Here is a 14,416-nt window from a genome sequence, read left to right as displayed (position 1 = left end):
TGCTGATGTGCTGCCTGTTGTGAGTAGAAGGTTCGCTTCATAATGTTGTCTGTATTTCTGTTTTCCATCACAATAAGCTGCATTGACATCAATGAGGTAACTTGCTTTCTTCTTCATATAATTGGTAGTAACAGTACATTCTATCTTCGAGAAACGTATCACCTATGTGTAAGCATTTGCTTAATATACCTCATTTCCTTAACAACTACAACTAGTTATGTATCTGCGGTGCATGTGAGCTCGAATAGTTCGAGTTTAACGCCTCGTAGACGACATGGCTGCGCCAGCTGTATCCTTCCTCAAATTCGGCGTAAGCGCCTACGTGGCCGAGAATGTGAAAGAGGGCGTGGCTTCCGACGTGGCTTGTGAGCAATCAGAAACGATCACAAGCCAAGTGCACGACAACGTGACCTACGGCTGCAGCGGCAGTTATCGGTTACATGTGGTGCAACAAGAAGACACGTCTTGCTCCTCAAAATCTATAAGTGTTAAATGGTCCTAAACCTGAAATTCCATTCCATCACCGAATTACACATCTACTTTACTGTTCACTCCAGTGTTAAGATGGCATTAGTAACAGTAGGTTATGTTGAAGAAGACAAGCGGCTGTGCACGGCATGAAATGTTTTGGGGAAAGCACTAAATATATAAATCAGGATTACAAGTCAAATGTTCTGAATATGACGTGCTAAATGTCGGCTGAAATAATAGTACTGACAAGATTTACTAAATAAGTTACAGCCTACGACGAAAAGGAAACGAAGCACCACGAAGACGCTGTCCGAAGGGGGCGGAAATCGCTGGATGTGATGTAGAAGTACAGACAAACAAATGATTACAATTTCAGAAAAATGTGATGCTTTATTCAAGAGAAAGAGCTTCAGAAATTGGGAAAGTCAATAACGCGTTGGTCCACCTCTGGCCCTTATACAAGCAAGCATTCGGCTTGGAATTGATTGACAGAGTTGAATGTCCTCCTGAGAGTTATCGTGCCAAATTCTGGCGCATTAGAACAGGGAAACCCGGAGCAGGTTGGAGGGCCCTGCCCATGATGCTCCAAACGTTCTCAGTTGGGGAGAGATCCGACGACCATGTTGGTCGAGGTAGAGTTTGGCAAGCACGAAGACAAGCAGTAGAAACTCTCGACGTGAGTGGGAGGGCATTATCTTCCTTTAGGAATGGTCAGTTGCTTGGACATTAAAGTATTCAGTAGTAAAACTTAATAAAAAGGGAGAAAGGAATAATGCAGACAACTTTAGACCTATTTCTATGACATCAGTATTTGCTAAAGGTATTGAAAAGGCTAAAAGGCTATGTACGTAAGGATAATTGATCATTTCATTTGGCATAATTTTCTGTCAAATGTAAAATTTGGTCTTAGAAGTGGTTTAACAACTGAAAATGCTATATTCCCTTTTCTCTCTGAGGTACTGGATGGATTAAACAAAAAGTTTCGAACGATTGGCGTCTTTCTTGATTTAACCATGGCGTTCGATTGTGTTGATCACAAAATGTTACTCCAGAAGTTGAACCAATATCGAATACAGGGGGTAGCTCACAATTGATTAAGAAGAGACGGCAAAAGGTAGTTCCCCGTAGTACTTAAAATGGCTACGATGTGGTGTCTGAATGGGACACAGTTAAATGGGGTGTGCTCCAGTGCTGGAGCCACTCCTGTTCCTTATTTGTATGAATGATATGTATCTTCCAACATAAGTGGTGATTCTAAAATAACTCTCTTTGTTGGTGACACTAATTTGGTGGTCAATGAGTTTGTGTACAACGTTGGATTTGTTTCAAATAGTGCATTTCAATACATTATTTCATGAATTGTAAAAAACAAACTAACGCACAGTAAGACTCAGAACACACAATTCAAAAAAATCTGGCGTTCTAATTATACAGAATGAATATAAGGTTAGTGATACTGAAAAGTTAAAATTTCTGTGTGTTGACATAGACATTAAACTGTCGTGGAAAGCCCATGTTCAGTATCTTGTTCAAAGACTCAATCTTGCCAGTTCCCCTATGAAAACAGTATCTGAAGCAAGTGACGGTTCGACACGAAAAGCAGTCTACTGTGCTTATTTTCATTTGCTTATGACGCGTGGTATTATATTTTGGGGTAACTCTTTCCTTTCTCAAAGGGCAAAATGGGCGGTTCTGGTAATATGTGGTGTAAGTTAGCGAGCCTCTTGTCGACCTCTGTTCATTAGTCTGCATATCCTGACATTGTCCTCTCGATATATGTATTCTTTAGTGTCATTTCTTGTTAACAATATCTGCTTATTCCCGAGAATAAGCAGCTTTCACTAAATTAATACTGGGCAGAAATCCAATCTGCATTTGGATCGAACTTCCTTGACTCTTGTGCAGAAAGCAGTGCACTATTCTGCTGCGTCCATTTTCAATAAGCTACCATAAGAATTTAAAAATCCTAGCAGTAATCAACGCGTTCTCAAATCGAAACTGAAGAGTTTCCTCATGGCTCACTCCTTCTATTCTGTCGAGGAGTTCCTTGAAAATTTAAGTTGATTCCTTTGTTACGTTGTTGATTGCGTATACGCAAAGTTAAAGCTTGACGTCTTTTTAGGAGTCATAGTCATTTTATTTTACATGTTATTACTTTTCTGTTGTAAGTTCATGTACTTACACGTTCCACGACCATGGAGATTTGCTCCTCAGTTTTGTTCTGCGGAAATGGACGTGTAAATAAGAAATGAATGGAATCCGGCATCATCGTTCCTGATTGTACGGCCATGTGGCGGGTGACAGTCAGGTTCGTATTCCATCGTCGTGCGAGTCGTCTCCAAATGTATTCGCTGCTCATCGGGGCACAGTTCGATGCAGGACCCGTCACTGAAGACAATTCTACTCCAGTGGATGCAGTTCCAGGCCGAAGACGTGCCTCGAGAAGCCCTAGACAGTGGTGGGATAACGACTGTCGCCCGCCATACAACCTGACAACCATATGTGATGTTCTCGGGTGCCATTCCTTTCATAGCAGGCCGCTTTGTTTGTCGTAGTTCGCCAGCTTTATAGCACTCCTAATGTAATGGATTTCTGTCTGCTCAGACTAGTCCAATGCCCTCCAATAGGCCCAGAAACAAATTTCAACCCAGTACCACGACAAGTAAAACAAATACCAGAATATAGACAATCTCTAAGGAGGTTGCCATCACCAGAGCAGACAGAGCGTTGGTTGTCGTCCGTAGCGCCCTTACAGCACAGCGGTACATCGACGGTGTTCCACGCCGTGTTTTGTTGTCCTTCATGGCAAGCCATCCCGGACTTGCATTTCAGCAAGATAATTCCCGACAGCGCAAGCCGAGAGTTTCTACTGCTTGTCTTTGTCCTTGCCAAACCCTATCTTAGCCAGCATGTTCACCGTATCTCTTCCTACCTGACAGCGTTAGGAGCAATATGGACAGGGCCCTCGAACCAGCTCGGGATTTTGACGATTAAGGCGCCAATTGGACAGAATTTGGCATGATATCCCTCAGAAGAACATACAACAACTTTATCAATCATTGCCAAGCCGAATAACTACTTGTATAAGGGCCAGAAGTGGACCAACGCGTTACTGACTTGCAGAATTTGTGAAACTCTTTCTCTTGAATTTTTGATTAAATCAACCAATATTTCCGAAACTTTTTTACAGTGTATATGTAAATATTTCGATGTCCCACAATTACATACAACGAAACTTCCTAGTAATTTTTGAACTTACCCATACTTGGCGAAGTTCGTCCAGAGGGTGGTCAGCAGATCCAGTACCTTGCCGTCATTTGAGTTTGGATCTTTGTTTGGTCCTCCCACCAATTGCATGAATAGGTATCCCGTTTCCTGAGCATGTGCCATACCTGTAAAACACAAATAAGTTACCGCAGAACAGATACATGAACAGCTATAAGGAAACGAATATTTGCTTTGAAAGCTCGGACAACTTCACTTGCCAATTATAACTCTTAAACTTCGAAGCACCACAAACGATTTTGATAGACATAAAGCTCGGACAACTTCACTTGCCAATTATCACTCTTAAACTTCGAAGCACCACAAACGATTTTGATAGACATAATACCTAAATATTCTACCTCACTATTATTATTTATATTAATTTCATTGGGTCAACGGGGACCACACGAAGTCTTACTGAATTCGGCAATCAACTCTTCTTTCATTCGGAATAAGATACCTTTTTATTTGAAATCTCTGTGTCCACGGAGTAGGTCGTCTTCTCTTTGGTGTTCATCTCAGGTTATACTGTCAAAATCTTTGCGGGAGTGGTCTCTGTCGAAATTATTTTAAAATTTGACTCAAAACTTTAGGTCGTCTTCGGAACTTATAAATCATTTAATCGAAAATATCAAAGCAATTTTTATCAACCTGTATAACCGCTCTTTTAATTAAGAACAATATTATCAGGCTTATATTTATATAGGGGAGAGGTGATCGATGATATCGGTAATAGTTAATAGCTTTGAAAAGGTTTTGATTAAGTTATCGGTACATAATATCTCATCAGAATAATGCCAGCAACAAAGTATCGCTTCAGGGAAATCAACTTTTGTTCCTAAATTCTACTACATAAACCATGCCCGGGTACTGTTGGTTCTCTTGTCTTGTTTTTCTCGCTCTGAATGAAGTCTACGTAGCTCCGGCGTGCGTTATAGTGGGGACTTGCGTGTGATACGCTACGGAAGGGGTCAGGGCACTTTTGTTAAATTGCAAAGGAAATTAACTATGGTTAATTTATATTGGACAGATTTTTGCTGTAGGTCACAGACTGAGAATATCTGAGGAATTGTGTGAGCGAGAAAAAGTAGTCATCAGTATTAAATTCTAGTACATGCCGAATATGGCAACGGCCTTGTGACAGTGGATACAAAGGTTCCCGTCAGATCACCGACGTTAAGCGCTGTCGGGTGTGGCCGGCACTTGGATGGGTGAACATCCGGGCCGTCATGCGCTGTTGCCGTTTTCGGGGGTGCACTCAGCCTCGTGATGCCAATTGAGGAGCTACTCGATCGAATAGTTGCGGCTCCGGTCATAGAAAACCATCGTAACGACCGGGAGAGCGGTGTGCTGACCACACGCCCCTCCTATCCGCACCCTCAGTTGAGGATGACACGGCGGTCGGATGGTCCCGATGGGCCTCTTGTAGCCTGAAGACGGAGTGCTGCTACATGCCGAATAACTGATAATCGGATTTGTGGACTATACGAAGGGTCGTTAAATAAAATATAAGAACGGAATTGGACACTTAGCTTTGAGAAAATAAAAGCGTACGAAGTTTGAATGACTGTAGCGAAGTATAATAATGGATCATAGTCCGTGCTATAATGTCTTTGAGTGACGAACTATGAAAATCATGGACATTTTGGTTGCCATAATTGCTGAGAGTAATTGTAGGATCAATCCTCCTTTTCCCTCTATACAAAAGGCAATCATTCATGGTCATGTAATTATTATTGAATGTTTTTAATAAAAAACTAAACTGCTTTCCATAACATCGCTTACATTGGTGAATAATAACTAACACCCAAAGACGTTACTAGCTATATTGTCTTCGGTAACGCAGATCGACTGAGCCAAAAAGGTAACATAACTATTAGGAAAACCCGAAATTTAGTCGCCGTTACAGTGAAGATGTTTGTGGCTGCTACATCTGATGTACATATATAACTAAAATCCGGGCATGTACAGAACATAGTAACCTTATATCTTCCGTCAGAATAGTCGACGACAGTAGGTAGACGGAGGACGGCTTCACCTGTCACTCTCGTATTTTCAACCTCAAACTTTTTTTATGTATCGTATGTAGTGGACGTCATTCGATAATTCGATAATTTTCCCTCGTTTTTCTCCATCCATCGACGTATCCTTATCGACTCTCAGGCATGAGGTTCCAGCTGCATTCAAATGGTTTTGGCAGAGTCAGTTTTTGTGTTACATCGTCCATGATGTTTTTGAAGTTATTATAATTTTGTGGATTTTTTCCCAACTGCTTCTTGTCCTGTTCCTTTTACATCGGGCATCCAAAAATCGTTGTCTTTACATTCTGACCTCTCTTTATTCTGCTACATTGCTGAGGTATATCTTTAATATTGGCTATTACTTCACTTCCCACAAAGGAAATTAGCAAATCAGTGTGCTCATCTTCTTTTATACCGTCAATGGGAATCATAGTAGTTTCTACATCATTTTACCTAATGACAGTTTCTGCGACGGATGATGGTGTACGCTAACCCATTCATAATCGTGACTATTGCCTACTTTCAGAAAGTTAGCATATAGTGTTGCCGCAAGAACGTAAATACATAAAAAACAGAAAAAGAACAGCTTGGAAACAACTCGAGGCACCTCTAGGGCTACTTAAACCTGTTTGTAAGCGAGTACGTAAGCGTCCAAGGGAAATTCAAGCCAGATGAGGAAGATGGTAAACTGTATGAAAAAATAACCGGAATGTAATTTCTTGGGAAAAGCTATTCCATGTAAGATGAGGACAGCATTCATCATGTAGTAGACGAATCTCAAAGGTTTGCAATGTACTAAGTAGCCCACAACTCGGAACCGAACTCAAATCCTTATGAGAACATTCAACATTTGTTATTATTCTCAAAAATCAGAGCTAAACTTAAAATACTTCTGACAACTGTCACTTGTCTTTGTACTTGATTTGTAGCAATTTAGAGTCACAGATAAATGTCATAACTTCGCAAATTTATAGGTAAACTGTGCACCGTTACTCGAATAGAACATAAGCTGTAAGAAGTGTAGTAAAATGTGAGAACGAGACTTACCGTATTCAGTGGATCCGTAGCCGTCATAGTCAAAATAGTAGTAGTACAGTGGGAACGAGCTCGTGTTCGCCACGACCCTGGCGAAAGCCTGGGTGTCTTGTATAAAGTACAAGTCGGAAATCATCTGCAAATTTATAAAAAAAAAGCCAGGTGATTTTAGGGTGTTTTACAAGCCGTTTCAGCAAGAAAAATATTTCTCCAAAAATTATGCTACTCTACCAATACCTGGAAAGTACTATTAAAATAACTGATAGGGAAATAGAGAGTTAATAAAGAAAAGAACGGAAATTTTTAGGTGCATACAGATTTCAGGGAGAACTAATCGCCGTTCTCTACCACTATGAAGTAGGGTAGAGTGTCCTGACATGGCATACTTTTTAAATTTTTGTCTCTAGCAATCCTTGTAACAGAAATTTAACATACTATCTTATTCCATTATGAAATGATGCTATTCACATTTTGTGCTGCATTCTTTTTCTGAAATTATAAAAGTTACTCCATGAAATTGATGTTTTGACAAACGTGAAAATGTATTCCAGTATGGTCACGTACCTAGGAACAAATATTAGATTGAAATTTAAAAGCGTTGTTATCGATAAAACGTTGTGGTTACTATATTTAAGAGTCCATCTCCTACATTATTACTCTACTACTCACCAATAATCAGTAAGTGAAATCAAATTAGGCAGATGCATATGTTTTGAAATAGCTACTAGAAATTACCACAGATTTCTGTTTTCAAGGTAGATAAAATTGTTAAGACATTAAAGAAACTCGGTTCATTTGTAAAGTACCAGATGCCCCATGACAAAAAACTTTGTTCTGTTTCATGGTACAAGATGGTTCACGACTGACGACGTGTGGATTAACTGTCTGCATGTTATATAAAGAGTTCTAAAATACATAACATTTCACTCGCCATAAAATTCTGTAAGTGAAAAATTAACAATATATTCCAAATTGCTTTAATGTTGGTTCTTGGTGCATACGGTACTAGTGTTGTTACAAATACCATTACAGAGAAAGTAACGGAAGAAGGGGATACGGAATCGGATTTTGGGTTAAAAAACCGAATTTTTTTTATTGGCGTATTATATTCTGCCATGTTTCCTCTTTAAAATGACGTATCATACATAGCTCTACTACAATTATAACTATTTTATTTTTATATATTTGTGAGATCGGGTATTGCGCTTTAGTTATACACGTCTCTCGTGGCTGACCATGAACTTTTTGGCAGTACCTTTAAAGTGACATGAATTCAAATATCCCGGTTTCCAGCGACTATTTATACACTAGTTGCCCGAAAATGTTTCTCTCTGGTTTCCTCAAGTTACTCTTTGACTTTGTGGCGGGACTGTTTTGTAAACAGTGTGATATAAGAAAGTAGTTGTTGTTGAGTTATTTCGTATTTAGTGTTTCATTTTTCGCAGTGAAAATGCCTAGAGCTAAAGCAAAAGTATTTAAAAAGCGTGTGAACTGGCAAAAGAAAAGAAATAATGATTCATTAGCAAAGCAAAGCAGTTCATCATCATCACTGTTGGAAAATGTGAATCCACTTATTACTGATTTGCCGAACGAACTTACACCAAATGAAAACAGTGCTTCTCATAAAAAACTAAGAGATTTGGAAGAGAAATATAATTTACTTGATAGAGGGAATGAAGTTTTTGAACTCATTGATACGAATATATTGTGTGAAGCTCTTGAAAACAGTTTGTGCTGCAAAAAATGTCATGGAAACGTTTCTCTGAAAGTAGAATCCCATGTTGGCCTGGCTGCCCAGTTTAATTTAATATGCAGTGTTTGTAAATACAGCTGTAAGTTTCCAAGTTCGGTTTCAGTAACTGTAAATAATGGATACAAGAAAACTGAACTTTATAGTGTAAATATTAGGTTAGTTTATGGATTGCGAGCAATTGGTAAGGGCAAAGCAGCTGGTGATATGCTATGTGGTGTTCTAAATCTTCCAAGTGCACCTTCAAAGTTTGAAGCTTACAATTATGTACTAGGATCTGCAGTTGAAGATGTAGCACAGAAGTCAATGCAGGTTGCTGTGGAAGAAGCAGTGGAAGAAAATGACGGCAGTCGTGACCTCACAGTGGCGTTTGATGGCACGTGGCAGAAAAGGGGCCACACCTCCAACAATGGTGTTGTAACAGCAACTAGTGTTGATACTGGCAAGGTTATTGATGTTGCAATAATGTCTAAATACTGTAGGTGCACAGGCAGGCTGAAAAATGAACACAGTGATGACTGTATTGCTAATTATTATGGTAGTAGTGGTGGCATGGAGGTTGCTGGGGTGAAGAAAATTTTTCATCGCTCTTCACAGTGGTATAATGTTCGCTATGTCAAATATCTGGGAGATGGTGACTCTAAAGCATTCAAAGAAGTTTTGGAAAGCAAACCATATGGGAACAGTGTAAATATAAGCAAACTTGAATGTATAGGACATGTGCAGAAGAGAATGGGTGCCAGGCTGAGAAGGTTAAAATCAGTTATGAAAGGGAAAAAACTAGATGATGGGAAAACCTTGGATGGCAGAGGAAGATTGACTGATTCCATAATAGACCACATTCAGAACTGCTATGGCCTTGCAATCAGGCAAAATACAGGCAATCTTGAAGAAATGAGGAGAGCTATATGGGCTTTATATTTCCACACCGCATCCACGGATGAGCATCCACAACATGGTTTGTGCCCCAAAGGTGAAAACAGCTGGTGTAAATACAATAGGGGACTAACAACAGGAGAGAAATACATTCACCACCACAGTCTACCATCAGCCATCATGGCAGAAATAAAGCCCATTTTCAGAGATCTGGCTGACAGAAGTCTTCTGATGAAATGTCTTCACGGAAAAACGCAGAACCCCAACGAGTGCTTGAATAGTGTGATATGGCATCGTCTCCCAAAAACAGTGTTTGTCGGAATTAATACACTACATTTTGGTGTGTATGATGCTGTGGCAACCTTCAATCTTGGAAATATAACTAAATGCCAGGTCCTTCAAAAGTTGGGTATGTGTGTTGGTTCCCGTACGGTACGTGCTATGTTCTTTTTAGATCAGCACAGACTAAGGCATGCTGATAATATAATCAAGACATTAGTGAAAAAAGCAAGACAGGTGCAGAGGGGTGCCAAAAGAAGACTTGAAGATGATTATGAAGACTGTGAAGGGGGTATTAGCTACGGATCAGGAATGTTTTAATCTTCTTTCTCCGTTTCCCGTAAGTTTACTTTTTACTTCATCTAGGAACATTATCTCAGGTACTGGTCAACCTAGAAGTCTGAAATTTTTATGACGTAGTGACATAGGTCCCTATTACATACTGAAACAACGATTTTTTAATTACTTGATTTACAAAAGACTTAGGGGTGATAGTCTAGTAAAAAGCGATGGAAAAAATTTACTTAAAAATAAATGTACAATATCTCTGTAAGAAAATACTTTGACAATAAACTGTTGTTTCAGTGTTGTAGTAACATATGAATGCACATACAGTAAAATTTTTACCTCTCTGTCTCCAGTAGTTTGTGAGAAAATGTTCCCTATAGTAGGCATATATTAACATTGCGGGGATAGGTGATTCCGTATCCCCTTAATACATGATATTTTCAAAAGAATGATTAAATGGGTCTCTGAAAAAGACCTCTCTGTAAATTTTGAAGGAACACGCTACATTTAGCTCTGTACAGCAAATAGAGTCACACTAGAATTGATGTATCACATAAGCACGATTCAGTAACTACACTACAATGCTCTAAATTATGGGGTGTACATACTGATGAAAACTTGGCCTGGAAGAAGCATATTACTGAGCTTCTCAAACACGTAAGTTCAGTTACTTTTGCTCTTCCTCATAAGTGCTAAGCTTGGAAACAAATCTATCAACCCCCTGACATATTTTGCATATTTCCACACAGTAATGTCGTAGGGAATTCTTTTCTGCGTTAAACCATCATTTAGGAAGAAAGTATTGATTGCACAAAAGCTATTAGTGAGAACAGCCAACGATCTTGCAGCACTGATAACACCTGTTACCATCAGATTACCGAAGTTAAGCGCTGTCGGGCTCGGCTAGCACTTGGATGGGTGACCATCAAGTCTGGCGAGCGCTGTTGGCAAACGGGGTTCACTCAGCCCTTGTGAGGCAAACTGAGGTGCAACTTGATTGAAAAATAGCGTCTCCGGAGAGCGGTGTGCTGACCACATGCCCCTCCATACCCACATCCAGTGACCCCTGTGGTCTGAGGATGGCACGGCGGCCGGACGGTACCTTTGGGCCTTCCCAGGCCTGTTCAGACAGAGAGAGAGAGAGAGAGAGAGAGAGAGAGAGAGAGAGAGATCAATGAGAATAAGATGTGGTGTTCACCCATGGCATTTAGGTACCTCTTCAAGGAGTTAGGCGTTTTAGCTGCGCCGTCACAATGCATGTTTTCGCTGATGATGTTTGAGAGGAACAATTATGTACGTACCTACAACCCTAGAGAGGAAAAGCGTTGTGTACATAGTTCGGCGTAGTCAGCACGTACACAACTCTCCCACTCGAGCGCGCCCCGCTAAGCACAACAGCGCAGGTGCAGCACTCATCTGTCTCTGCACTACGAGATGGCGCTGCCTTAGAGATGGACCAAATTCTGCTTCCGCCGATCCGTGTACGAATATGTAACGCAGCCAATGAGATTGCTGCTAACGTAGAACCTTTTCTCCTCGCGGATCACACTCGCGCAGTGATACCTGAACGCGTGAGGTATTATAACGAGGGTACAGACCTCCGATTAGTCAGTCTGCGTTTGTCTGCACCTGTCTGCACCAGTCTGTACAAGTCTGCATTTGTCTGCAGCAGTCTGTACCAGTCTGCATTAGTCTGTACCAGTATATAGTCAAGTTTCAGTCTGCACCTAATAAGATTATCATATTCCTGTACATAGCCATGAAGATAAATGTATAGACACTTTTGTCAAGTATCAGAGATATCTGAGAATAAGATTACGTACCAAGACTAAAGGAACTTCAGATTGTCAGTTGTAAACAGCAGAATCAAGTTACGTAATGTCTATGCTTTTTATTATTTTAATAAATGTGTGTGAAAATTAATCACGTTCTGTTTAAAGATGGTCACCGTCAATCTGCTACTCGAAGGGTGCAAGTGGCATTTCTATCGTCTGACCTAACGGCAGAAGATAAACACGCCACGATAAGACCACGAGACATATTGCTGACACTCGCCTACTTCGTTAGAGCGACAAGTCAAATAATCTGATGGTGTGTGTCTTGAAGGACTTACAGTACGCACACCAGAAAAAGTAACCTACGTTAACTACTGTTAAAGTTGTCAGTGGCTTAGGGAGGAGTTAAATTTGCAGCAATAAAAATTTTTCATCACTTGCCCGATAACATAAAAAGTCGGACGGGTGGCGAAGTAAGTTTTAAATCTAATTTGAAATCATTTCTCCTGGTCAATCCCTTCTATTACATTTATGAATTTCTACTCAAAAAGTGGTGGCCAGTATACATATCCTGTAAACTGACTCGTTTCGCATAACTTCGATAAAACAATCGTTCAGATGTTCTATGGAACATGTAACTAATTAATTAACTAACTAACTAACTACAGCACTTAAGTGTTTAGAACGGTAAATATTTACAAATGCACCACAAAACACAACTTTGTGACTAACAACAACAAAAATTATAAAATTGGCGGAAAATGCTTATGGTGGTTTCATCTGAAAAAACTACCTGTCGCCACTCAGTGGAAGTCCAACTGAGGGAGTGGCTTGCAAAATCCAGGCTTTGTCAACGATGAACAGCAGTGACTATGGGTGCATGAACCAAGTGCCTGCAGTGGAGGAGCATACACTGCAGCGTTCGGTGTACAGTCATTGAGGACACACTGATGGTAGCACGTTGGTTCATCTGGGTGGTGAGTTGCTCAGCAGCTGCATATGTGTCCGCCCGTAGACACCTCCGCAGTCGCCTTTACCCCGGTCAGCTACGGCTCGTGGCGCACCCTGTTGCCTCGGCGCAAGTTTTGGTTAGGGCCATTTTGCCACAACAACACGCTAACAGTTTACGGGCTCAGCCGTTACGAGGATGATTCCATTCTTTGTCCGAAAGCCAGTGATCATCGGATCAATTGCTCAGTTTATGTATTACGATCATGTCTGCACTGTTTTCCACGCTTTATGTACCTTCCACTGTTAGGTGTGTCACCTTCTGTCCGTTAGTTGTTGTTGCACAGCGATGTCGAACACAGACGGTGGTTTCATTAACGTGACCGGACTGTGGATTTACAGTGCTGTGAGTCCTTGCTATTTTCATCATCCAAGACAGAAACAATCCAGGGACATGCATAGACTAATTAGGGCTACATAGAAAGGAAATTGAACATGTAAACTCCTTCGCTAACTTAGGAAGCAGCTTAATTCGAATTGAAAATGTAAGGCTGGAAAAAATGATACTATGTGGAAAATAATTGTTTAGAAAAATGCCAGGATTATTGAGAGGTACAGCAATAGGACTTGACGTTTGCGAAATGCCTTTTTGGTGTGATGTTATACATGACACAGAAACATCGAAGTTATCGAGAAAAAGGAGAAATGTTTGAATGGCTTTCAGATATGACAATTGATGTGGATGGAGAAAAATGAACAGGATAGGTATAGTAAGGGATGATGAAGCACTTGAAAAGCTCTCCGGAAACAAATGTTGGCTTACTGCAGCCAGAATTCCAAACTATTAGAATCTGCTAAATCCTCTTTCCCTTCAGACAGGAAGACTTTCAGACGACTATTCACATTTGATAGAGCCAAACAGCTCCTGAATATGTTTAAACATTGAGGTCATTCAAGCTGTCACCGTAAAGACCAGAATGTAGGCATTGTTAATGATTTCTCCTCTTAACAGCACTCCCCAAGAAAGTGCTGCTCCCTGTCAGCACTTCTTGAGAGTTTACGGTCAACTTAAATGATGCTGTAACAATAGCTGGCATCTTTGGAATGCCTTTTACACGAGCCCTTCAATATACATTTTGTCGATTCTATACCTCTCATTTTAGGTGTCAGTCAGGGACAACTAACCCATTTAGGTCTTTTAAGCCGACATGCTATTTACCTACCCATGCTCGTTTCCCAACCTAACATTACGTAATCTCTTGAGTTGAAATAAAGCGAAACTTCTTTTCAAACAAAGCATAAAAAGTGTTCTAAGAGTTTTTCAGTTTATTGATGCAACCCGAATCAAGATCCGACTTTTGCTTCAAGATTTATGTGAATTTTAAACGAATACAGAATCGTAATTCAGGGACGTGAGAGGCAGCCATTTTTCCATTGCCGTGCAAGAAGGTGTGGCACACCCACCAGCAGAAGATGTGGGTGGAAGTGAGATCCCAGAAAGCGACGAAAGCGAAATGTTCTAGAAGCTTGGAGTAGGAATACTGTCTAAACTAGAAAGTAAGAAGCAAAACAGAAAACAAAACACCCCATGGCAACAGCAGGATGGACTCGTCCCTGGCTCTGAAGGGTGGAGGGGAAAAACAGTTCTTGAATAGAAACACGTTTTGCAGTAGACACATAGATCGTAAAATTTTACTAGAAGTGCT

At 40.4% G+C, this 14,416-nt stretch overlaps 1 protein-coding gene across 1 annotated transcript in view; it reads right to left on the bottom strand.

The window, feature by feature from the left end:
- Nucleotides 1–14,416, bottom strand: part of LOC126095595 (para-nitrobenzyl esterase-like) — a 111,062-nt gene that overhangs the window by 22,900 nt on the left and 73,746 nt on the right. The window contains exons 8-9 of the mRNA XM_049910368.1: nucleotides 6,807–6,930; nucleotides 3,731–3,863 (exon numbers count right to left, since the gene is read on the bottom strand). Of these exons, the coding sequence (XP_049766325.1) occupies nucleotides 3,731–3,863; nucleotides 6,807–6,930 (257 nt within the window). The remainder of the gene's footprint in view (nucleotides 1–3,730; nucleotides 3,864–6,806; nucleotides 6,931–14,416) is intronic.

The sequence above is a fragment of the Schistocerca cancellata genome, chromosome 8 (assembly GCF_023864275.1).
Source record: "Schistocerca cancellata isolate TAMUIC-IGC-003103 chromosome 8, iqSchCanc2.1, whole genome shotgun sequence".
In the NCBI taxonomy this organism is placed as follows: domain Eukaryota; kingdom Metazoa; phylum Arthropoda; class Insecta; order Orthoptera; family Acrididae; genus Schistocerca; species Schistocerca cancellata.
The sequence above is the reverse complement of the archived record's forward strand: the minus strand, read 5'-3'. Positions and strand labels throughout refer to the sequence as shown.